At 36.2% G+C, this 26,354-nt stretch overlaps 1 protein-coding gene across 1 annotated transcript; it reads right to left on the reverse strand.

Annotated features, from left to right (window-relative positions):
• Positions 1–5,144: 5,144 nt before the first annotated feature.
• Positions 5,145–6,535, reverse strand: LOC103546716 (putative taste receptor type 2 member 33). The gene is made up of 2 exons (XM_008513543.2): positions 6,229–6,535; positions 5,145–5,991 (listed from the first exon to the last, which is right to left on the reverse strand). The coding sequence occupies exons 1-2, from the start codon at positions 6,406–6,408 to the stop codon at positions 5,248–5,250; spliced, it is 924 nt and encodes a 307-aa protein (XP_008511765.1). The 5' UTR covers positions 6,409–6,535; the 3' UTR covers positions 5,145–5,247.
• Positions 6,536–26,354: the final 19,819 nt, after the last annotated feature.

Here is a 26,354-nt window from a genome sequence, read left to right on the forward strand (position 1 = left end):
ATTGTATTCACTAACTTACTTCATTTTTTTCTGCTTTCTAAACATTTTCATTATTTTGAAATCTAACACACATATAGGACATAAGAAAACATAAATGCAAAGTAAGATGAAAAATTATAACATTAATACCTATATTACATTTTAGTCAAAATACAGAATTTTCCCAGCTATCCAGACATTCCGCATATACACCTTCGTATTGATGCCATTTCCCTTCCCTTTCCTCCCTCGCTACTATCGCAATTGTTACAATAATCATTAATTCGTTTCACTTAGTTTTGCCACAAATATATAAATTTTAAAAAGTATATAGTCCACCTAATTTTTAAGTTTATGTAACTGGGATTAAAGTGACTTTTTTGTTTATTTCTTGATACTTCCTTTTAATATTCTGTATGCATTATCTATGTAGCTCTAATTTGTTGATCTTCTTTGTTAGACAGATCCTGTTGTAAACAAGAGCTCTAATTTATTCATTTGCATTGCTGTATAGTATTCTCCTATATCAATATTCTATTATACACTTTTTGGGGGTGGGGTGAGGAAGATTGGCCCATTGGCCCTGAGCTAAGGTCTGTTGCCCATCTTCCTATTTTTGCTTGAGGAAGATTGTCACTGAGCTAACATATGTGCCAATCTTTCTCTATTTTGTGTGTGGGACACCACCACAGCAAGGCTTGATGAGTGGTGTGCAAGTCCATGCCTGGGATCCAAACCTGCAAACCCCGGGCCACCGAAGCAGAGTGCATGAATTTAACCACTACACTACTGGGCTGGCCCCTGTTATGCCCATTTATCAGTGAGAGAAATTTGTGTGGCACCTCAATTCTAGTTATTAAGAACAACAGCAATATGCACATTCCTATATATGAATCCTGTTGCAAATGTACCAAAGATTTTCTAAGGAATAAAAGTAGGAGTACAATTACTGGGTGTTAGGATATGCATCTTCACTTTAATCAGATATGCCATACTGTTGGCCAAAGTAGCTGTACCAATATTTAATCCTAGAATTAGTATATGAAAATTCCCATTGCTTCATACTGTTTCCAAAATTCATAATATCAGCCTAATTTTTACACTTTTATATTCATGTGAAATATTATTACAATTAATATTTTATAATCCTTTTCCTATTCTAACTTCGAGTTTATCTTTAGTTTTAAAACATTATGTTACTCTTCTTCCTTTCTATAACTGATTTCATATACATTTCTTCATATTGCATTGTATATTACATAAATATTTATTAATAGTTCATTGTATATTTTTATAGTCTTTCATCTTAGTCTCAAATACTCTGTTGCTACCAGAAAGTGTTATTATAGCAGAGATATTTCATCTACTTGAAGTAAAATCACTTGGAGAAAATACAATTAGTTAACAGCAGTTGTTAAGGGAAATTTCTGTGCTGTTTAACAACACCTTAAAGAACCCAATGAAAGAAATATTGAAATTGAAAATGAAGATACAAGGTCTTCTATTAAGGTATTTTCCCATAGAATATAGGATGTCCTTTTAAATTCTGCCTATGAAGCTAAAAGTTTTGCTTTTCTCAAGAGAGAATTTAAGATGCTACAGTAATCTCTAGTGATCTATCTTAGCTTGCTGTTTCCTAAATTATAATAAATGAGTGGCCTGAGGGAAAGATGGTGGAAAACACCACAACAACATCATAACCTGAAACCTTTGTACCTTAAGGAAGATCTAACTTGCTATTAGAGTGGAAATAAAGTAAATGATGAAGAGGAGGAAGAAGGTTGTCACCATCTTCATGACCCTTTAAGAGCCTTTGTGCTGGAGTCCCTCATGCCCTTCAGGTTGAGCTACAAATTCCTGGTGTGTATCACCAAAGACAGAAATAAAAGGAGCAAAAAGGTCAGGGACAGAAGAAAGGGGATAACATAGGTCAACTAAGAAGAAGGCTTTTAAGATAGAACATTTTATTTACGTGTAAATGCAAAGTCATGTTTCTTTCATGTACTCCATACGTATTCATCCACAACTCAATAAGAGCATCCTGCATTAAGAGACTAGCAGGAGATAAGAAGAAAGACCTCAGGAAAAGTACAAGACCCACTCTGTTCACTCTCCACTTCAGCCAGATGAACAAGAAGTGGGAGAAACCGGCAATCTTAAGGAAGCAGAAAATGCTTAGGCAGGTGGCAAGCAAGTGATTAGTTAGTGCCCAAAGAATAGTAATCGCTTTTGCTAATTTACTAGTGGCATTCAGATGTGGAAATAGCCCTACATTAAATGAACCAAATAGTGTTATCCACAGTTGAATGATTCTGGCCATACCAAGCTGGTAAGGATGAAATCAGCTGATGAGATTTTCCCATTCTTGACCCATTCGATGCAGTTTACCAGTCCAATGAACCCATTTCCCAGCATTCGTAAGATGAGTTCTCCTGTTGCCATGACCAGAAAGGAGACCTTAATTCCAACTGACATTTCTATGAAAATATTTCTAATGTTGTAAGTCTCTGACAGCATTATAGTTAAACAGTTGCATAATGACATACACTTATGTTGCTTTTTATAAATGTTCTCATCGTAATTCCAGACAGTACAGCCAAAATTTTCCTATGTAATATAGTTACAGAGATCTTCATGAAAGAATAGTTCAGTCTATTTATAATGTAATTCCAGTGATAAAGACCAAACAGTTCTGTGAAGAGATACAAAGGTTCATGAATACCTTTCTTATTACTTACAGCTACAACATAATTTCCAGAGTTAGCTTCAGCTAATGATGTCCACTTATCCTTGGCAACATCTGCAAATTTCCATTTGTGCTAAAGACTAGAAGGATAAAGGCAGGTATGTAAACATGCAAATATAAGAGAGATTATTCTCCACAAATTTATACTTTATCTCTTGTAGACCATATTCAAAGGCAAATATTTTAGATTTTGAATAGTAATTTTTAGAATAAAATTAATTTAAAATCAATTGCATAATTAATTAAAATTAATATTAAATTTTAATAATTTGGCCATTATTTGTTACTCATCAATGACATCTTTCTACTTATCATGTATTTTGGTTGATTCAAGATTATTTATAAAAGTAATTTAATGCAATTATTTCTAGTTCAAAGAACACATCCAAGTACAGAACAAATAACTATAAATAATTAGTACTTAATATTGTAGGAACTAAATCAGATGTTATAAGTAATATATACTGGGAATATACATGAAGAAGCTACCAACACTACAGTGGAAAATCAAATACAGCTTTATGAAGATAGGACCATTTAGCATGAACTTAAATTGTTTAGAATTTATGAAGAAATAGACAAAAGAACTGATACTGAAGACTGATGTAGGGACATCTACAAATTATTAAAGTGACATAAACAAGCTACACCATGCTTCTAAAAGGAGAAACTTCTTTTGTTTTATAGTAACTTATTGGCTACTTCAATTGGATTATTACAAAGTGCCCTCCATCTTCCATGTCCCAAATTCCATGTTCTCCTCATCTTCCTGGGCTATAGAGACACTATATTTCCCACCTCACTTACACAAGGTTGTGGCAACGTGACTGAAATCTGAACAATGTCATGTGAGTGAAAATTATGTGCACAATTTACAGGCTGGTACCAAAAACTCTCCATATGCACATTCTTATATATCCCTTTCTCCTCCTGGCTGTCTGGAATGGAGATGACTCCAAGCAATCTTGGAAGCCACATGTTAAAGATGGCATACTTTAGATCAGCCTGATTCCCTGGATAACTGTATAGACAAGGCCCCCCCAGTACAGCAGTACTGCTAAAAGAGCAGTATTAAGGGAATTTTGTGTTTGAGTCACTCTATATTTTGAAGCCTATTGGTGACAGCATTTTCTCTACTGGTCTAATGCAGAAATTGGAACTGACAGTGTGTGGATTTGTTTAGAGGCATTTGAATGGTGAAGAAACCGAACCAGGAAATTCATGCAACCTCTAGATTTTGTGAGGGGTCTCATTTTCATTGGTTTTCCAATCCTAATATGGTTTAGTCCTCCATTTATTTATTCATTAGAATATCACTTGGACCAACTATTCCATGCGCTGGCTTTTATGTCCTGGGGAGTCAGCGGAAAACAAGATAGACAAGATCCTTGCATTATATTCCTTATAATCTACTGGGGCAGACAGGTGACTAAAAACAAACGAATAAATCAGATGTGGAAATGATTTATTTTAAGATTTAGATAATGTTAAAATTTCATAATACTGAGAAGTAATGCATATATGCATGTAAATTCAGTTTTTAAACAAGGTTATCCATTTCTTTCTTATAATACAATTTGCTATAAAAAATATGTTAAAATGCGTTCTATTGCATCATTTTCCACAATATTATAAAAGAACAGATCTTGAAGATATTCCCTCTAATTATTTCACAGACATCATACATACCATTTTAATAGATGCAGACAGGTCATTGAATTTTGCACCATAATTTGTTATTATTCTTATTGTGAATATATTTTTAAGATAGGGAAGATTTGAGTGTTCTTATCTGAAGTTTAAAAAGAATTTTTAGGTAGTATGATGGAGAAGGTGATTGGTAATTCAGAGGCCAAAAAGTGGTTTAGAAGAAAACTGAACAATTTGACATCAGAACTCTACTTCGAAAAAAGCCTTCTTAATTCAAAACACATAAGAAATAACTTTCCTGTGTATGAAAACATAGAAGCATTGAAAATAAGTCATAATAACTCTCTTTCTTCTTCATCCCGATTGTGCAACCTGATTTTTTTCTGTTTTTCACCTACTTGTATTAAATGCAATATACCTCAGTACTGTTTATTGCACACATATATAAAATTTATTCTAAATATGTTTACCACGCTTGAATTTTATTGTGTGCATCTTTTCCTAACAACAGTTCTGATTGCTCTCTATTAGCCATGATGTAACAATTTGTGGTGGAATAATTTCTAGCCAAAGATACATGCTCAATGTGTTATGTAGAAGTGAATATCATTACCATCCAAAAGATGGGAGGTTAAACAATAAAATCTACCCACATTGTGATACATAAGCTTGATCCTAATTACAATAGAAAATAGCAATGATTTTTCTGAGATAAGCTGCCAATTCTTAAAGATGCATAAATATAGATCAGAAATTCTTCCATTGGAAGAGGATAACATAGAACATCTATGTGAAATACACATTGCTTCCTAATCATGAAGACTTTCTTACAATATTTTGTAAAATTAGATTGCTTACCTCAAACAAAATGGTTAATAGTATGGTAATCTTATAATATTTCGTATATTTTGCAAGGCCTGTCTTAGCTTCTTGTTTCCCCAAATCAGAATAAATGAATGGCTTGAAGGATAGAGTATTTCAAAAGCCCGGCAAAGCATGACAAGCAGTTGACTCTCCAGCCTATTAGAACTCCAAACTAAGATAACTAGAGCCAAGAAGTAAACAGCATATAGCAAGAGAAAGGAGACCACAGTTTGCATGGCTCTTATGTGGACCTTGGTGCTGGGATCATGGGATCCTTTGCCATTAAGCTGAATCTTCTTGAGATGTTTCCACAGGGAAATGATTAACAGCAGAAAACATGTCAGAGACATAGAAAAGTGTATGAAGTTTACTAGCGTGAATAGAGTCAAATTCGAAAGAGCTACAATATCCCTCAATTTGGTCTTCTGAGTGATGTTTCCTTCAAATTCATTAGTCTGCACATTATTATTTACCCATAGCACTGCAAGATGAGAAACCCAAAAGACCGAAGCGCCCAACAGTATTACGAGAAGTACACTTTTAACTCTCCACTTTAGGTAAAGAAATATAAGGCTAGAGAAATTAGCTATCTTTAGCAAGTAAAAAAATATGCTGAGGCTAGTAGCAAGCCAGATGTTAAGATGGTTGCTTACTGTCCAGGCAATAAAAACAATAATTCTTACTTCTAAACTATGAAAAACTGAAGGAAGCACAGTCATATACCAATTTATTAAGATTACCCAGAGCAGGGGCTGGCCCCGTGGCCGAGTGGTTAAGTTCGCGCACTCCGCTGCAGGCGGCCCAGTGTTTCGTCAGTTCAAATCCTGGGCGCGGACATGGCACTGCTCATCAGACCACACTGAGGCAGCGTCCCACATGCCACAACTAGAAGAACCCACAACGAAGAATACACAACTATGTACCGGGGGGCTTTGGGGAGAAAAAGGGAAACATAAAATCTTTAAAAAAAAAAAAAAAAAAAAGATTACCCAGAGCAAACCAATTCTGGAGACCGCCAGAGCTGTGAGAATTTGATCAGCTGAGGACATCTTTTGTCTCTTGACCCAGTCAATGCAGTTCACCAGTGCTATGAAGCCATTGGCGAAATTTCCCAGAACAAATTCTGTCGTTATTAGGACAGAAAAAATGCTTGGTAGTAAAGTTATCATGTCTAGAAAGAAAGAAAACCCAAGTCTAATATCACTAGCCGTGATTCCTTTAAAATTCTGACCTTAACTCCTATGTTCAGCTGAGCTCTGAGCTCAGCAAAGTTCTTGTTTCTTTAAATTCTGTGACTGCTGTCAAGCAGGAAAGCAACAAACTATGCTGATGGAAGAGCTCAATGCTGTCTTCATGGAAAACATTGTTACTCCTACAACAGCTCAAATTAACTCCTATTTATCCACCATGTGCCCTTGCCATGGGCTAGATTATTTCATAACTGATGTTGATGTAAAAGCTAAATTCTCATTTGCTAGCATGCAAAGAAGGACATATCGCTTTGCAATTTTTTTCCTTGTTTAACCTCTCCATAATTTGTATTCATCAGGATTAGTTGTTAGCTAACTTTAAAAACCCAGTACATAAAACATACAGCAAATGTCTAAAATTTTAGAGGGAGACGGCTCATAATTAGGCTCATTAACTCTATGTTTTTATTTATCTTTTTTAATGTCAGATTAAATGTAGAAGGAATTCAAACCTTTTTCATCGAAAGCATCCAAGATTTTCTTAAGAACACCAGGAAAGCCATTGCACCCTAAATGTAGTCGCTGAAAACTAAAACTTATGTATAAATTTATTGTTTATAAGTTTATAAACACATACAAATTCACACATACATCTCATGGATGGAATTATTGTCCTATAATTTCAAAAAGTATAAAATCAGGCTTAGGAGGTCATTTAGGTTTAAATCCCCTTTTCTCCCATGCAGGCTTTTCAACCCATTATTCATAGCTATCAAACATATCTCTCATGCTTAGGTCTTTGATAAAGTTTCTGACTGTATTCAATATTAAATATTAATATGTAATTGAAGTAGTCATGGATTTTGTAAATATTCCCTTGGGACTTCAAAAGAATATGTGTTTTCCATCACTGATTCTAGATTTTTCCAATAAGAATATCAGGATTTGTCTTTTTCTGTTTAATTCATTTTTGGCTATATTATTTTTTAAGGTTAATAGATGTTAAAATCAACCTCTGCCATTGGATTTTATTCAGTGTCAGTTTTTATAGAACTTAGGATTTTTTTAGCAGAGTATCTATGATCCAGATTGCCAGGATGGAAAACCCAAATTCTCAGCTTCATATGTCTCTGATCTTGGACTCTGTTTTAAAACCACTCTCTGCCTCAGTACAATCAGTAAAATGCAGATGGTCATGAAATCCTCATCCAGTGTCTTTGTGAGGAGTGAGCATCCTGTCTGTGTAAAGCACGTTCCCTCTCGCCCCTCTGCTACAGAGGAGGCATGGAGGCTTGTTACTTATTCATTTGACCCTGTGGTATTTGATACTTCAGAGTTAACCTGTGAGGAATCCTACTTAGGAGAACAATGCAGTTAGTTGAAAAAGTATAGATTTCCTCCTACAACAACAAGGATACAGGGAACAAATTGCCAACATTACATTTTAAATTCATCAGAGAGCTGAGCAAGGAAGGAAGAGAACTGAACTGAAATCTGGAATGAGGAGAGTATTTTCGTTAAAGAGATGATCAATATATTCAGTGTGATCCCTATCAAATTCCCAGTAGAATCTATCTGAAGAAAGTGAAAAACTATTCCTAAAATGTATATGGAAATGCAAAGCACCCAAAATAGCCAAAAGAATTTTTTTAAAAAAGAGCAAATTTGGGGAGCCTGCCCAGTGGTGCAGCGGTTAAGTTCGCATGTTCCACTTCTCGGCGGCCAGGGGTTCGCCAGTTCGGATCCCAGGTGCGGACATGGCACCACTTGGCAAAAGCCATACTGTGGTAGGCATCCCACATATAAAGTGGAGGAAGATGGGCACAGATATTAGCTCAGGGCCAGGCTTCCTCAGCAAAAAAAGAGAAGGATGGCAGTAGTTAGCTCAGGGCTAATCTTCCTCAAAAAAAAAAAAAAAATGACCAAAGTTGGAGGATGACAGTTTCTAATATCAAAGTTTACTACTAGGCTGCATTAATCAGGATAGTATGGTACTCTCAAGAAGACACACATATATATCAATGAAACACAATTGAGAGCCCAGATTAATATTTACAATCATGGTCAATTGATTTCAAAAAAGGTGTCAAGGCAGTCAACAAGGAAATTATCTTTTTGTTAACAAATGAAGTTGGAATAATTAGATATTCACATTTATAAAGATGAATTTTATTCTTATTTCATACCATACACAAAAGTAACTCAAAAATGATTATAGACCTAAATGTAAGAGGAACAACTATAAACTATAGAAGAAAAGTTATCTAAACATGAGTTAGGCATGCCTTTTAGTTACAATACTACAAGCATGATTCATAAAATTAATGAACTGATAAATTGGACTGTATCAAAACGGAAAACTTTTGTTACCCGTGATTACTGCTCCCTGATGTTCACACTCTGTATAGTTCCCTTCCCATAAGTGTGGGCAGGACCTGCGATTACTTCTGGCCTGCAGAATATGGCAACTATGAAGGGATTTTTAGATAATCAAGATCCTAAATCACCTGATTTTGAGTTGATTGAAAGAGAGATTATCCTTCATGGGCCTGCTGTGATCAGGTAAAGATTTTAAGAGTGGCTGGGCCTCCCCTGCTGAGGAGAGGGGAGAGACAGACTCCTGCTGACCTTGGAGAAGTAAGCAGCCATGTTATGAAGCGCCTGTGGAGAGGACCACAAGAAAATGAATTCCTCCAACAACTTGAGTGAGCTCGGAAGTGGATTCTTCTCCAGTGAAGCCTGCAGAGAGAATGCAATATCACCAAAACTTTTATTTCACTTTGGTGAGATCCTGAAGCAGAGAACACAGCTAAACCTTGCTCCAACTCCTGACCCAAAAAACTGTGAGATAATACATGTGTTTGCTAGTTTAAGCCACTAAATTTGTGGTAGTCTGTTACAAAGCTGATGGAAAATTCTTAAGGAACAATACAGTTTGTCTACATCCTCAGGTGTCATTCAACACAAATAAAATGCATCTGAGTTCATTATAAAATTGTGAGATTATAAACACATTGTAAATTATATAATTATAAATATGTATATATTTATTTCTAGACATATAGAAAAGATTCTATTCCAGGGATATGTTCTAAAATATAAGAAAGTCCAATGGGAGAACATAGAAATAGATTTTTTAAACTCCCCAAACATTCTTAGCATACTTATTTTCCTATACTTTCCTTTTTGAGAGTCATTTTTTATTGAGTTTTTTCCTTCCTTTAAGAAAGCACTTCAGCTGCCCCCAAATCCTAAGAGAAGGTTGCTTCAGCTTGGTGTTTCTCAAAACTAGGATAAATGAATCACCTAAAGGATGGGCAGATGCTATTACTTTACCAAATGTCAATATCAGCTTGTCTGGGGACAATAAATGGCTGTAACTATTATTAGAATCAACACAATATACGTGAAAAAGAGAAAGAAGAACAAAATCACCATTCTCATGGCTTTTCCATGAGCTTCATGCTGGGATCTTGGGACCCTGAGATACTGAACTTCATCCGCTAGATATACCTCCAGGAAGAAGGAAGTAACAGAAGAACCAACGCTATGGAAATATTTATGGGTGTAGTGATCTCAACACTGATAAGCACTACAAAAATAATAGTTTTGTTTCATGCATATTAATCTTCCAAGTCTGGTTTGTTTGTTTCTAGATTTAAAATATCTGGAATTACATGGTCTATCACTGGGATGCAAAAAGAAAAAAAGAGCAAAGACCTTAGAAAAATATTACACCCTATTAATTCTCCACTTTAATCAAGAAAAGGTTTGTAAAAAACATAGCTATCTTCAGGAAATAGGAGATGCTGAGGCTGATGTTAAACCAGACACTTAATATTTGATCATTATGCAAAACAGAGTATTAGTTTTTCCAAGCTGACCAATGTTATGTGGATCTGCATACAGCACCAGTAGAAATCAATCCATCAGTATCAGGTTAAGAAGCATATTCTGCTTATGAATAAGTTAGTGAGAATGAGGTTAATGAAGCTTATTTTCCTGTGTCTTGCATTGTCAATGAAGTTGATTATAGCAATTAATCCATTTCCCTAAGTACCAAGTATGAATTCCATTGTTAAGACAACCAAAAAGATGTTGTCCTCAGCACTTGAGTTTCTTCTGAGTGGAAAATTACCATCCCCAACAGCACTGTTGATCAACTGATGGATTGAAAACTAGTATTTTTTGTGGTGCTTCTTTGTTTTTATAGGGGCTTCCATTCCTGATTTCAATAATCACCAGATTCTATTATCACACTGGTCCTCATCTTACATTGGGAAACCATTTCAGTTCATTTAAAATGTTTTAGTTTGAGATTTCTTTCAAAAAAATGTGGATACTTCTCCTTTTATAGTAATGCTTGCTGTAAACTATTTCTAATATGAGTGAAAGAATAGAACTTAGTTTGTTTACATGCAAATGGAGAAGGATTCTCTTTCATCGTTTCACCTTCTGCCCTACTGGAAAATGAATATGAGAAAAACATGGAACTCCTCAAGTAGGAGCTTCTAAGAGCCATCTGCAGAATTAAAATTGGTGTATAAAACTGAATTTAGAGATGGAAATTCATCATCGTCATAATAATCAGCATCATCATTCATTATGGGACTGAAAAAGGACACAAATAAAAAGCACTATTAATTCAATCTACCTAGGCTGAAAAGGTAGGTGTCTGCAAATAATTCATTAATTGGGAAAACTTGGCAAAAATGAATCTCAGTAGTTGAAGTTCAAACAGAATATTCTCTAGATATTTGCTTACATTACAAGGTATTTTTATCCTTGACTTCACATTTGCTTCTTTAAAACATCATTTAGTAGAGATAGAAGAATGTTCTCTTTTGAAAATATGCAAACTGGAGATCACAGAGTTCAAATAGTTTGCTCGAGATCATGTAGCTACAGGTGACAGATCAGGACTTCAATGATGTCATTTTTTTGTAGAAGTAACATTTATTTCAATCTGCAAAGGGGAAGTTAAGTGAGTGAGCCCAGAGCTCTCTCACTTACAGAAGAATCTACCCAATTTACAGTGGCGTTGTCAGTTTATCAAGCTGGTGGTTACAGTTACGGTTTAAATGAACAACTTCCGTTTCCCATAATGAGCAGCTATATGCAATCTGATTTAGAAGCTTTGTGGTTATCATGTGCTTTGCAATACAAGGTTCATCCCAGGAACATTGAACAAAAGCTTTGTTGTTAAAAGTTGATCTCAGGAGGCCTCTTGCTGCCCCACAAACATAGCATGTGGTGGAGTTTGTTTAGATTCACATTATTTTCTCACCTGCGCAGTCTCTTATCAGGGCTCTTTGTTCCCTCTGCTCCCAGAAGGCACCGGATATAAGCTTTGTTTAGCATTCTATATGTTACCTTTTTTAAAAATTTTTTTTTATTTATATATTTTTATTGCGGTAGCATTGGTTTCCAACATTACATAAATTTCTGGTGTACATCATTATATTTCAATTTCTATGTAGGCTACATCATGTTCACCACCCAAAAACTACTTATAATCCATCATCACACACATGTGCCTAATCACCCCTTTCACCCTCCTACCACCCCCACTGGCTCCCTTGTTCAAAATTAGCTGTCCATAGATGTGTGGGTTTATTTATGGCTCTCAATTCTTTCCCACCAATCTGTATGTCCGTTTTCGTGCCAGTACCATGCTGTTTTGACTATGAGAGCTTTGTAGTATATTTTGAAATCAGGGAGTGTGATATCTCCGCCTTTTCTTTTTTCTCAGGATTTCTTTGGCTATTAGGAGACTTTGTTGTTACATATAAATTTTAGGATTCTTTGTTCTATTTCTGTGAAAAATGTTGTTGGGAAATTTGATGAGGATCGCATTGAATCTGTAGATTGCTTTAGGAAATGTGGACATTTTAATGATGTTAATTCTTCCAATCCAAGAGCATGGAATATCTTCCATTTCTTTGTGTCTTGTTAAATTTCTTTCAACAATGTTTTGTAGTTTTCAGTGTGCAGGTCTTTCACCTCTTTGGTTAAGTTTATTCTGATGTATTTTATTTTTTTGTTGCAATTGTAAATGGGTTTGTATTCTTCATTTCTCTTTCTGCTACTTCATTTTTAGTGTGTAGAAACGCAACTGATTTTTGTAAGTTGCTTTTGTATCCTGAAAATTTACCGTATTCATTTATTATTTCTAAAAGTCTTTTGGTGATTCTATAGGGTTTTCTATATATAAAATCATGTCATCTGCAAATAGTCACAGTTTTACTTCTTCCTTTCCAATTTGGATCCCTTTTATTTCTTTTTCTTGATTCATTGCTCTGGCTAGGACTTGCAATACTATGTTAAATAAGAGTGGTGAAAGTGGGCATCTTCATCTGGTTCCTGTTCTTAGTAGGATAGCTTTCAGTTTTTCTCCATTGAGAATGATATTAGCTGTGAGTTTCTCATATATGGGCTTCATTATGTTGAGATGCTTTCTTTCTATACCCATTTTATTGAGTTTTAATCATAGACGGATGCTATATCTTGTCAAATGCTTTCTCCGCATTTATTGAGATGATTGTGTGATTTTTATTCATTTTGTTAATGTGGTGTATCATGTTGATTGATTTGCAGATGTTGAACCATCCCTACATCCCTGGAATAAATCCTACTTGATCATGGTGTATGATCTTTGTGATGTATCATTGTATTCTATTTGCTAGTATTTTGTTGAGGGTTTTTGCATCAATGTTCATCAGTGATATTGGCCTGCAATTTTCTTTTTTGTGTGCAGTCCTTGTCTGATTTTTGTATCAGGGTAATGTTGGCTGCATGGAATGAGTTAGGAAGCTTCCTCTCCTCTTCAATTTTTTGGAAGAGTTTGAGAAGCATAGGTCTTAGGTCTTCTTTGAATGTTTGGTAGAATTCACCAGGGAAGCCATCTGGTCCTGGACTCTTATTTTTTGGGAAGACTTCCATTACTGTTTTGATCACCTTACTGGTGTTTGCTCTATTCAAATTCTCTATTTCTTATTAATTCAGTTTTGGAAGGTTGTATGGTTCTGAGAATTTATCCATTTCTTCTGCGTTGGCATATAGCTTTCTGTAGTATTCTCTTATAATCTTTTGTATTTCTGAGGTGTCTGTTGTAATTTGTCTTTCATTTCTGATTTTATTTGTTTGAGCCTTCTTTCTTTTTTTCTTGTTGAGTCTAGCTAAAGGCTTGTAAATTATTTTTATCTTCTCAAAGCACCAGCTCTTTGTTTCATTCATTTGTTTTTCTATTTTTTATACTCTAATTTATTTCTGCTCTAGTTTTTATTGTTTCCTTCCTTCTACTGATTTTGGGCTTTGTTTGTTCTTCTTTTTCCAGTCCTTTAAGTCCACTGTTAGATTGTTTATTTGACATTATTCTTGTTTGTTGAGGTAGGCTTGTATTACTATAAACTTCCCTCTTGGAACTGCTTTCACAGTATCCCATAAATTTTAGCATGTCATATTTTCATTGTCATTTTTATCCAGGTATTTTTTTATTTCTCCTTTGATTTTTTTCATTGATGCAATCATTTTTCAGTAACAATGATTTAATCTCCACATATTTGTGGCTTTGCCAATTTTCTTCCTGTAGTTGAATTCTAGTTTCATACCATTGTGGTCAGAAAAGACGCTTGGTATTATTTCAATATTCTTAAATTTATTGAGACTTGTTTTGTTTCCTAATATGTGATGTGTCCTGGAGAACGTTCCATGCGCATTTGAAAAGACTGGGTATTCTGCCGTTTTGGGATTGAATGCTCTGTATATATCAACTAAGTCCATCTGGTCTAATGTGTCATATAAGGCCTATATTTCTGTATTGATCTTCTGTTTGGATGATCTATCCATTGGTGTAAGTGGAGTGTTAATGTCCCCTACTATTATTGTGTTATTGTATATTTTTCCTTTTATGTTTGTTAATAATTGCTTTATATATATTTATCTGCTTCTATGTTGGGTGTGTAGATATCTACAGGTGATATATGCTCTTGTTGCATTGTTCCTTTTATCTTTATATACTGTGCTTCTTTATCTCTTGTTAGTTTTTGTTTTAGTTTGTGTGATATAAGTACTGCTACACCAGCTTTCTTTTCATTGCCATTTGCATGGAGCATCTTCTTTTTTTTTTTAAAGATTGGCACCTGAGCTAACAACTGTTGCCAATCTTCTTTATCTTTCCTGCTTTTTCTCCCCAAATCCCCCAGTACATACTTGTATATTTTAGCTGTGGAACCCTCTAGTTGTGGCATGTAGTACACCACCTCAGTGTGGCCTGACAAGGGGTGCCATGTCTGCACCCAGGAGCTGAACCAGTGAAACCCCAGGCAGCCAAAGCAGAGTGAGTGAACTTAACCTCTTGGCCACGGGGCCGGTGCCCAAGTATCTTCTTCTATCCCTTCACTTTCAGGCCTGAGGTGTGTTTTTTGTGTGCAGCTTACACATGAGTCTTGTTTCTTTATCCAATCAGCCACTCTATGTCTTTTGAATAGAGTGTTTAGTCCATTGACATTTAAAGTAGCTATTGATAAGAATGTACTTATGCCATTTTGTTACTGTTTTTCTGGGTGTTGTAGTAGTTCTTCTCTGTTCCTTTCATCTTCTTTTGCTCACTTCCTTTGTGGTTTGATGGCTTTCATTATTGTTATGTTTGGGTTCCTTTCTCTTAATTTTTTCTGTATTTATTATAGGTTTCTGCTTTGTGATTACCTTGAGGTTCATATATAATAACCTTCTTATATAGTAATCTATATTAAGTTGATAGCCTCTTAAATTTGACCTCTTGCTAAAAGCTCTACTCTTTTACTCCACTTCTCCCACATTTTATGTTATTGATATCATATCTAACTTCTTTTTTTGGCGAGTTTATATCCATCACCCTGTTATCATGGAAATAATTTTAGTACTTTTGTCATTTGACCTTTCTATTAGCTTCATGGGTGGTTGATCTGCTACCTTTACAGTATATTTGCCCTTACTAGTGATTTTTTTCTTTTTTAAAAATAATTTTCTCATTCCTGTTTGTGGTCTTCTCTTTTCCACTTAAATAAAACTTTAGCATTTCTTGTAAGGGGATTCTGGGTGATAAACTTCTTTACTTTTTGCTTGTCTGGGTAACTCTTCATCTCTCTTTCCATTCTGAATGATTACTTTGCCAGGTAGAATGTAAATATGTCATGCCACTCCCTTCTAGCCTGTATGGTTTCTGCTGAGAAGTCAGCTGATAGTCTTATGGAGTTTCCTTTGTATGTCACTTGTTGCCTTTCTGTGGCGGCTTTTAGGATTCTCTCTTTAATTCTTGACATTTTAATTATAATGTGTCTTGGTGTGGGCTTCTTTGGGTATATCTTGTTTGGTGCTCTCTGTGCTTCCTTTACCTAGAAGCCTGTTTCCTTCCTTAGGAAAGTTTTCAGCTATTATTTCTTCAAATAGATTCTCTGTACCTTTGTCTCTCTCTTCTCCATTTGGGACACCTATAATACAGATGTTAGTGCACTTGATATTGTCCCAGAGGTCCCTTAGACTGTCCTCCTTCTTTTTAATTCTTTTTACTTTTATCTGTTCAGCGAGGGTGATTTCCTCTAGTCTTTTGTCCAGCTCACAGATCCATTCTTCTGTATCATCTATTCTGCCTTTGAGCCCCTCTAGTGAATTTTTCATTTCCAGTATTGAACTCTTTATTTCTGATTGGTTCCTTTTTATATTTTGCAGTTCTTCATTGAAGTTCTCACTGAGTTCATCCATTCTTCTCCAAAGATCAGTGAACATCCTTATGACTCTTAGTTTGTACTCTTTGTCAGGTAAATTATTTATCCCTGTTTTGTTTAGTTCTTTTTCTGGGGTCTTTTCCTGTCCCCTTACTTGGAATGTATTCCTTTGACTCCTCACTTTGCCTCTTTCTCTGTGCTTATATCAGTGTATTATGTAGGTCAGCTTCATCTCCCAATCTTGGAGAGGTAGCCTTGTGTAACAGATGCCTTTTGAGGCCCAACAGTGTGGTTCCCTGTCATCACCAGTTCAAAATATTCCAGGAATATCCCCTGTGTAGGCTACATGCGTCCTTCTGTTGTGGCAAGGTTGCTCTTGCTGCAGGTGCCCAGGGAGGCTAGGCTGTCCCCTTGGCTGGCTGGTTGTAATGCTTGGCTGTATATGGCTGCTCTGCACTCTTCAGTTACTTTATTGGGCATGCAAAGCCCCAGCACAATTAGCTGCAAGGTCCAATAGAAAATTCCTGTTGCAATTTTTCTGTTAAGTGAGTAGGCCCCCAGTGTGGCTGGTTGCTAGGCTCAGGGGCTTACAATTGCTGTCGACCTCTGGCCTGCAAGGCTGTTGTCAGCTCTCTCAGCATTGTAGCTGAGTGGGGCCATCCCAGGCATGGGAGCACCCAATTGTTTCAGGCTTTGGAAGGTGGCACCAAAATGCCAGGTGGCTTTTTGAGAAGCACGAATCTATTGCAGCTGACAAGCCTCACCGCCCATAGGGCCACACACTCCTTCAACATAGTCCTGCCCCATGTGGGTGCCCAACCCACTGAAGTGGACCTAGTTACCCCACTGCAGAGGCCCCACACACACCACCAATGCAGGCCCACCCCTTGCACACTGCCTTCCCCTGCAGAGGCAGACCCAATTGCCTGGCTGCAGAGTTTCCAGGTAACCGACCTATGCGGGCCCACAAGTTGTCTGAGGGCTTGCTGTTGGGTAGGGCCAATCCCAAGGGCAGGCTGCCTGCCCTGGCTGAGTTGAATTAAATCATCACTCTACTAGGTAGGGCAGACTCCTTGGCTAACAGGCCAGGGGAAGAACTCCAATGGCGTCTGCCAGTGTCTATGTCAGCACACCTGTAGTAGGACACAATAATGGCTGCCGCCAATGTCTCAGTCCCTGAGGAGGTCTCATCTCTCACTGAGATGTGTGCAGAGCCTATCTAATGAGTCTCTTTTCACCAGAGAACTATGTACCTTTCTTTCTGGTGATTTTAGGTTGCTTCCTGAAACCGGCAAATTTGTGTGTGGGCCCTTTAGGAATAGGGTTTTTTCCCTTTATGTCTATAGCTTTTCTGGGGGGGGTATTCCCCATTGTTATTAATAGCCAGTAAAGCCAGATATTATGACACTTGTTTCAGTTGTGATGAGTCCAAAAGCTGCCTTTTCAGGTAACGCTTTCCTGGTTAGATCCCTCACTCCTCTATGGAAGGCTTCATACCTTAGGATTGGTCCCAGTCAACTGTAAAGTGTCATGGCTAAAGGTGGCTTTTTTTTTTTTGTCTCCAGAAAGGAATTTCTGCCTCCTTCCACCTCAGTCAGCACCATCCCTTGTTGTGTGGGTTGTTTTTATCCAGTTTTCAGTTCTCTCTTAGGGAATTCTTCCAAGAGTAGTTGTAAATTTGTTGTGTCTGGGAAAGGAGGTGAGTTCAGAGGCTGCCTACACTGCCAACTTCTGTTCCCATCTCTCAATGAAGTCTTTTGATGTAGGGTACACTCTTATGTTTCTATTCATTGTTTCATCCAAACTGACACATGAGCCTACACGTGTTTTTAGAAATGAAATTATTCCTCACAGACACAGAGTCCCTCAATATCAGGGTTTCTAAAGTTAAATTCCACAAAATATTAGAATTAAAAGATATTCCCTGGGGCCACCTGGTTGCATAGTGGTTATGTTCATGCACTGTGCTTCAGTGGCCCAGGATCTGCAGGTTTGGACCCCAGGTGTGGACTTACACACCGCTCATCAAGCCATGCTGTGGCAGCGTCCCACATACAAAATAGAGAAAGATTGGCACAGATGTTAGCTCATGGCCAATCTTCCTCACACACACACACACACAAACAGTATTCCCTGAAAAGAAAAAGATTTCGTGGACAAAAAAATATGGGAAACCCCACATACAGTACTCCCTCTTACATATTAACAGAGTATACAGAGAGTCTGTAAATTCAAAAAAAAAAATTGTACTCCTTAATTTTGTTTAACCCAGCATGACCAAAAGTTATTTGATAATTAAGAACTGGTTCCTTGTAATACCTATTAATACACTACTGAACCAGTGATCTTCAGCACTTTGGGAAAGGCTGCTCTATATTTCACTTAATGATCATGTGTCATTTTGTTATATCGATGCATTATAATGCTTTATGAATTAAAAAAAATTTTAGGCTTTTTTATTAGTGTTAATTAACTATTGATCTCCAGAACTAATTCACTTTGCACATCTGCAATTATTTTCTTATGATAAATTTTTAGAATTGGGTCCAAGATAAGTACATCAAATATGTATGTGTGAGTACATAGATATAGATGTAAAGTATATGCATATTTATACTAAATACCCCTCAAGAGAAAAATTCCACTATATGCTCTGTCCCGCAGTGTATGAAAGATGCTGTCCATGTTTCTGGGCCTTCGACTAATCTGGATACTATTTTTCTATTTTTATAATATGTTTTACCAATAGATGGCCCTCATTCATTGCATCTTTACATATTATTTCTTTTAGTTTTTTCTCTAGCACTCATTCTCCTTTACTTTTCAGGGTAAATCTTTGAGTGATTCTAGCATGTTTCGCAGAAATTAAGCAAAATAAACTAGCCTAAGTGATGCGGGCGAGGCAGTTTTGCTCTGATATCTCACATATATGGCTAATTGGGCAATACTTGATGCCACTTGAGTACATAACTGCTCATTTCTGGATCACTTTGCTGACTTGGAGCATCGGTCAGGCCTCCAGTTCATCCAGCTCCACTGGAGATCCTCATTTAGCTTCTTGGAGTCCTGGTCTGGAAGTGTGTCCACCTCTGTGGTAAAGGGTACTGGCCTCTTCTACATGTCACCTACATATGTGAGGTTCGAGTTAGACGCAGTGTCTGGTTTTTCCTCCAGGGTTATAGTTTGTCATTACTACTTCTGGTTTATCCTCGTTCTCCTCTGCTTTACATCCAGATTTTCTTCCTGACTGCCAGCATTGCTGACCTAATTTGTTTTCCAACCCACAACCAGGTACATAGGCAGAGCCTTCCATTTTAGACTTCTTCACAAGCTCTCACAGTTGTGTGAGGTCTAATCCCTATAATAAGCCCTTATTCTATATCCCTCACAGTGATTCCACTTCCCTGATCAAACCCTAACTGATCCAAACAGTGGTCATGGAAATAGTTCCAAGGAAATTAAATCCTTAGGATACATTCTTGGAAGTGGACCTGAGTTCTCTGAAATTAGTTTTCTCGTACAATTAAATTTAAGGTCATTCATGACCCTGTTTACAATGGTAAAGGGGACACTGGTAATCCATGACATGCAGTAACACAACGGTTACTTAAATTATCATCTGGAGTCACCTGTAATCAAACGTCTATAGAAGGCAAAGCTTAGGGTGAGCAAGTGGTTGCTACCATCAAATATATTAGTGAAAATAAGACTTACACTGGATTGGTTGGTTGTTTCTAAGTGAGCTGGAAACTTGGAGAAAGAAATAGATGAGTTTAAGACTTCAAATTTCTCGCTAAAAATGCAAGTAAAAGATCCTAATGTTTCTATAACTTTTATAAAACAAATCCTTCTCTCCCATACAGAAAGGCTGACATTTCTGAAAGACAAACCATATCAAGTCCTGTAATAGATGAATTCACAACCTTACAACCTCCTGTGTAAATAACAGGGCATTCTTTAAAAAGAAGAGAGACTCCAGAAGTTGGGATGGGACTATATGGAGAGACTTCAAAGAATCTGGGGGACCTTGAACCCCTCAATTCTACTTAGCCTCCTTTGTCAGATGAAGCAGCCTCCCTCCCCTCACTGTGGAGGGTTGTCTTCCCTGTCTCAAAAACCTGTCATGACTTCTCCTGGAGGTAGTTGCCTTGGAGAGGAATGCTGACCCTCCTCAAGACATATCCCTACATCCTCTTAGTGATTTGACCTATAGTCATACTCAACTCCCAGTAGGCCTCAAATGATAAGGTTCAAAGTGTGATGCATGAGAAGGTAATATAGACCAAAAGAATTGCAAGACTTTGTTAATTTTATATCAACACACACCTGAATAACATGAATGGGAGGCGATCTTAAAGATCTTAAAAATTAGAACCAAATATAATAATATGGTTCACTAACAGATATACAAAAAAATGGCAAATAAGAGAGTCAAAAGTGTAGACCACATACAAAGGAAAACTGTGGAGTTTTTTTCCTGGTTTAATATTTGGATACAGAAGTGATATAAAAACAGTATAAAATATTTTTAATTATAAAACTTACATATAGTATTCAACACAGCCAATTCTGAGGAGAAATTTGTTAGGATAAAATCACCCAAGGAAATCTGACACTTGAGCCAACAAATGTGATTTATTGGTACTATTAAACAATTCCAAAAAACTCATATCATGAATTCTCCTAATTCTACCAAAAGCCACATATTCTCCAATTCAACTGAAATATCTAGAGAGGAAAATCTTAATCTCTAAGGATGAAGTAGAGTCGGCTTCACTTTATTCCATATCTTGTGAAGTGCAGCAAGTATGTGATGCTATATTGTACAGTTTTAATCTAGAAATCTTTAAAACATGTCAAGGGAAAAAATTTGTAATAACATAGTTTTTCTTCCCAAAAAACAGTTCTGCTAATCCTAGGCTGTAAAACTCTATGAGTGATGATGATTGAAAGGCTGAATTCAATTTGATTATCATGCAAATATGAGAAAGAATAACTTGCACTGATTTGCAGTTTTCTTTTTGCTCTAATTCTTAGCTCATTTGGATCAAAATACCAGCTTTCCTGAATCTCCACTCATAAAAGAGAGGTTGAAAGCTTGCCAGTATTATTTATGATACAGGGGCTTTACATGTAGATTTTTTCACTTGAGGGAAAACTAGAGAAGAGTGCAGAAACCTAGAAAAATGATCCTAAGTCTTTTCTAGAAGATGCTAAACTAATTAAGTCAAGAAAGAAAACACCAAGACTAGAATTCATTGTGAAACACACAAAAGAAAACTTAGAGAAGAAGTAAGCAGTTTAAGAGAAAATGCACGGAGGTGAGAGAAATTGTTTAGAAGGATTGCTACTTACTGACATCTTGTTTTTAGGGCAAGCGTTGTGGATGCATTATTTAAATGTTACTATCTGTGAAGAGAGGAGAATCCACAGCCATCTAAATTAGTAGTTCTTGCCCACACCACCTTCCTACCTTCTGGTTCACCCAGTTATAATTCCTGATGACTTCTATTAAATTCTTGAAGACAGACCAAAGCCCTCATGATGGTTTTTCTTGCCCTTTTCTTCCCCAGTATCAGGTATTTAATGTGGCCGCGTAATTAATCTATTTACAATAACCAAGACATGGAAGCAACCTAAGTGCCCATCAACTGATGACTGGGTAAAGAAGATATGGTATATATCTATACAATGGAATATTAGCTATAAAAAAGGATAAAATCATCCCATTCACAACAACATGGATGGACCTTGAGGGTATTGCGTTAAGCGAAATAAGCCAGATAGAGAAAGACAATCTCTGTATGATTCCTCTCATATGTGGAAGTTAAACATGTAAACAAAGAAAACAGATTACTGGTTACCAGGGGAAAGGGGGGGTGGGGGTGGGCACAAAGGGTGGAGGGGTGCACCTACAACATGACTGACAATAATGTACAAATGAAATTTCACAAGGTTGTAAAATATCATAATTTAATAAAAAGTATATAGAAGATATGTTTTATGTAAGCCTCAAGGGAACTATAAAGCAAAAACTTAGAGTAGATACACAAAAGTCAAGGAGAAAGGAATCAAAGCTTACCACTAATGAAAAGCATCAAATCACAAAGGAAGAGAGTATGAGAGGAAGAAAGGAAAAAAGGGACTACAAAACAGCCAGAAAACAATTAATAAAATGGCAGTAAGTACTCACCTATAAATAATTATTTCACATGTAAATGTACTAAATTCTCCAATCAAAAGACATAGAGTGGCTAAATGGATTGAAAAAAACAGAATCCCAACCACTGGCTGCCTACAAGAGACTCACTTCAGCTTTAAGGACACACACAGACTGAAAGTGACAGGACAGAAAAAGAAATTCCATGAAACCAAAAGAAAGCAGGGGTAGATATACTCCTATCAGACAAAACAGACTGAATAGACAAAGAAATTCACTATATTGTGCTAAAGGTGTCAATTCATCAAGATGATATAGCAATTGTAGTATTTATGGAGCCCACCACAAGAGTACCTAAATATATAAAGTAAATATTAACACACCTGAAGGGAGAAATAGACAGCAATACAGTAACAGTAGGGAACTTAATAACCAATTTAAACAATGGATAGATCATCCAGACAGAAAGTCAATAAGGAAATATTTGACTTAAACTACACATTAGGTCAGATAAACTTAACAGACATTTGCAGAACACTCATCTAACATCATCAGAATACACTTTGTTCACAAGCATATACAGAACATTCTCCATGAGAGATCACATTAGGCCACAAAACAACTCTGAACAATTTTAATACTGAAATCATAACAAGCATCTTTCCCAACCACTAGAAATAAGTAATAAGAGGAAACTGGAAAATTCACAAGTATATGGAGATTAAAAAACATGCTGCTGAACAACCAATGGGTCAAAAAAGAAATCAAAGGGCTGGTTGCATAGTGGTTAAGCTCGTGCGTTCCGGTGTGGCAGCCTGGGGTTCGCAGGTTCAGATCCCAGGCATGGACCTATATACTGTTCATCAAGCCATGCTGTGGTGGCATCCCACAAACAAAATAGAGGAAGATTGGTGTGGATGTTAGCTTAGGGACCATCTTCCTCAAGCAAAAAGAGAAATATTGGCAACAGATGTTAGCTGAGGGCCAATCTTTCTCACAAAGGAAAAAAAAAAAGAAATCAAAAGGGAAATTAAAAAATATCTTGAGACAAAGGAAATCTAAACACAACATACCAAAATTCGATGCAGCAAAAGCAGTTCTAACAGGGAAGTTTACAGCAATAAATGCCTACATTAAGAAAAAATAAAATTCTCAAATAAACAACCTTACTTATATCTGAAGGAACTAGAAAAAGAAGAACTAACAAAGATAAGAGCATAAACAAAAAACAGAAACTATAGAGACAATAGAAAAGATCAATGAAACTGAGCTGGTTATTTGAAAAGATAAATAAAACTGACAAATCTTTAGCCAGACTAAGAATAAAAGAAGCAAAACTAAAACAAATAAAATTATAAATAAAAGAGGAGACATTACACCTGATAACACAGAAATACTAAGGACCATAAGAAACTACTCTAAGCAATTATAATCCAACAAATTAGATAACCTAGAAGAAATGGATAATTTCTAGAAACATACAACCTACCAAGACTGAATCATGAAGAAATAGAAAATCTGAACAGACCAATTACTAGTAAGGAGACTGAATCTTTAATCAAAAGTTTCCCAACAAAGAAAAGCATAGAACCAGGTGGCTTCACTGGCAAATTCCACCAAACATTTAAAGAAGAATACTAATCCTTCTCAAACTCTTCCAAAAAACAGAGGAGAAGGAAATACTTTCAAACTCATTTTATGAAGTGAGTATTACCTTGAACGCAGAGTTACACAAGAATACTACCAGAAAAAAAAGTTACAGGCCAATATCCCTGATGAACAGAGATGCGAAAATCCTCAACAAAATATTAGCAAACCAAATTCAACAGTACATTAAAAGTATCATGTACCATGATGAAGTGGGATTTACTCCTGTGATGCAAGGATATTTCAATACACATAAATCAATAAATGTGACACATATTTCAACATCTACAAATCAATAAATGTGACATACCACATTAATAGAATGAAAGATAAAAATCATATGAACATCTAAATGGATGCAGAAAAAGCATTTGACAATATTCAACATCTGCTCATGATAAAAATGCTCAACATACTTGTACAGGGGGAATGTTATCTCAACATAATAAAGGCCATATATGACAAGCCCACAACTTTTCAATGGTGAAAACCTAAAAGTTTTTCCTCTAAGATCAGGAACAAGGATGCTCACTCTTGACACTTTTGTTTTCAACATAGTACTGGACGCCCTAGCCATAGCAATCAGGCAAGAAAAAGAAATAAAAAGCATTCAATTTGGAAAGGAAGAACTAAACGTGTCCCTATTTGCAGATGGCATGATATTATACATGGAAAACCCTAAAGACTCCACCAAAAAAAAAAAAAACTGTGAGGATTAATAAATGAATTCAGTAAAGTTGCAGGATACAAAATCAATATGCAAAAATCAGTTGTGTTTCTATACACTAACAACAAACTATTAGAAACAGAAATTAATAAAATTCCATTTACAATAACATCAAAAAGAAAAGAATACTTAGGAAAAATTTAAACAAGGAGGTAAAAGATCCATACAGTAAAAACTATAAGACACTGAAGAAGACAACTGATGACACAAATAAATGGAAAGATACTCCATTCTCATGGATTAGAAGAATTAATATTGTTAAAACATCAACTAATTTTCAACAAAGGTGCCAAGAATATACAATGGGGGAAGGATAGTAAATGGTGTTGGAAAAACTGGATACTCAAATGCAAAATAAACAAACTGGACCAGCATCTTACACTGTACACAAAAATCAACTCAGAATGAATTAAAGACTTGAACTTAAGACTTGAAATCATAAAACTCCTAGAAGAAAACATGGGGAAAATACTCCTTGACATTAGTCTTGGCAATGATATTTTGGATTTGACACCAAAAGCAAAGGCAACAAAAGCAAAAATAAATGAGTTGAACTACATCAAACTAAAAAGATTCTGCATAGCAAAGGAAACTATCAACAAATAAAAAAGACAATCTATGGAATGAGAAAAAATATTTACAAATAATATATCTGATAAGGGGTTAATATGTAAAATATACAAGGCACTCCCACAACTCAATAGCAAAGAAACTCTAAGATAATCTGATTAAAAAATGGGCAAAAGACTTGAACAGACGTTTTTGCAAAGAAGACATTCAAGGGGCAGGCCCGGTGGCACAGCAGTTAAGTGCGCACACTCCACTTTGGTGGCCCAGTGTTCGCTGTTTCGGATCCCAGGTGCGGACATGGCAGCGCTTGGCAAGCCATGCTGTGGTAGGCATCCCACATACAAAGTAGAGGAAGATGGGCACAGATGTTAGCTCAGGGCCAGTCTTCCTCAGCAAAAAGAGGATTGGCAGCAGTTAGCTCAGGGCTAATCTTCCTAAAAAAAAAAAAGTTTTATAAAAAAGACTTTCAAACGACCAACAGGTTCATTAATAGGTGCTCAACATGACTAATGATCAGAGAAATGCAAATCAAAACCACAATGAGATATCACTTTACATCTCTTAGGATGTGTATTATCAAAAAGAAAAGATATAACAAGTGCTGGCAAGGATGTGGAGAAAAGGGAACCCTGGTGCACTATTGGTGAGACAGTAAACTGATACAGCCACCATGGAAAACAGTATGGAGGTTCCTCAAGAATTCCCATATGATCCAGTGATCCCACTTCTGAGTATATATCCAATGGAAAGAAAATCATTATCTAGAAGAGATATCCATACTCTCATGTTCATTGCAGTATTTATTCACAACAGCCAAGTATGGAAACAACCTAAGAACTTAAGTATCCACACATATATGAATGGATAAATGAAAAATAGTGTACATACACAACGGAATGTTAATCAGCCTTTAAAAAAAAAAGGAAGAAGAAAATCCTGCCATTTGCGACAACATGAGTGAACTTGCAGGGCTTATGCTTAGTGAAATAAGCCATACAGAGAAAGACAAATATTGCACGGTATCACTTATATGTGGAATCTAAAAAAAAAAAAACATCAAATTCATAAAAAGAGTAGACTGGTGGTTGCCAGGGGCTGGGGGAATTGGGGAGAGGTT

This window comes from Equus przewalskii, chromosome 5 (assembly GCF_037783145.1).
Source record: "Equus przewalskii isolate Varuska chromosome 5, EquPr2, whole genome shotgun sequence".
Classification (NCBI taxonomy): Eukaryota; Metazoa; Chordata; class Mammalia; order Perissodactyla; family Equidae; genus Equus; species Equus przewalskii.

What these genes read in the sequence shown, in the direction of transcription:
- LOC103546716 (XM_008513543.2), bottom strand. Translation starts at nt 6,408, where the DNA reads ATGATAACTTTACTACCAAGCATTTTTTCTGTCCTAATAACGACAGAA. An exon ending in CCAGAATTGGTTTGCTCTGG is followed by an intron (nt 5,992 to 6,228) that starts GTAATCTTTTTT and finishes CCACGGGGCCAG; the next exon opens with CCCCTGCTCTGGGTAATCTT.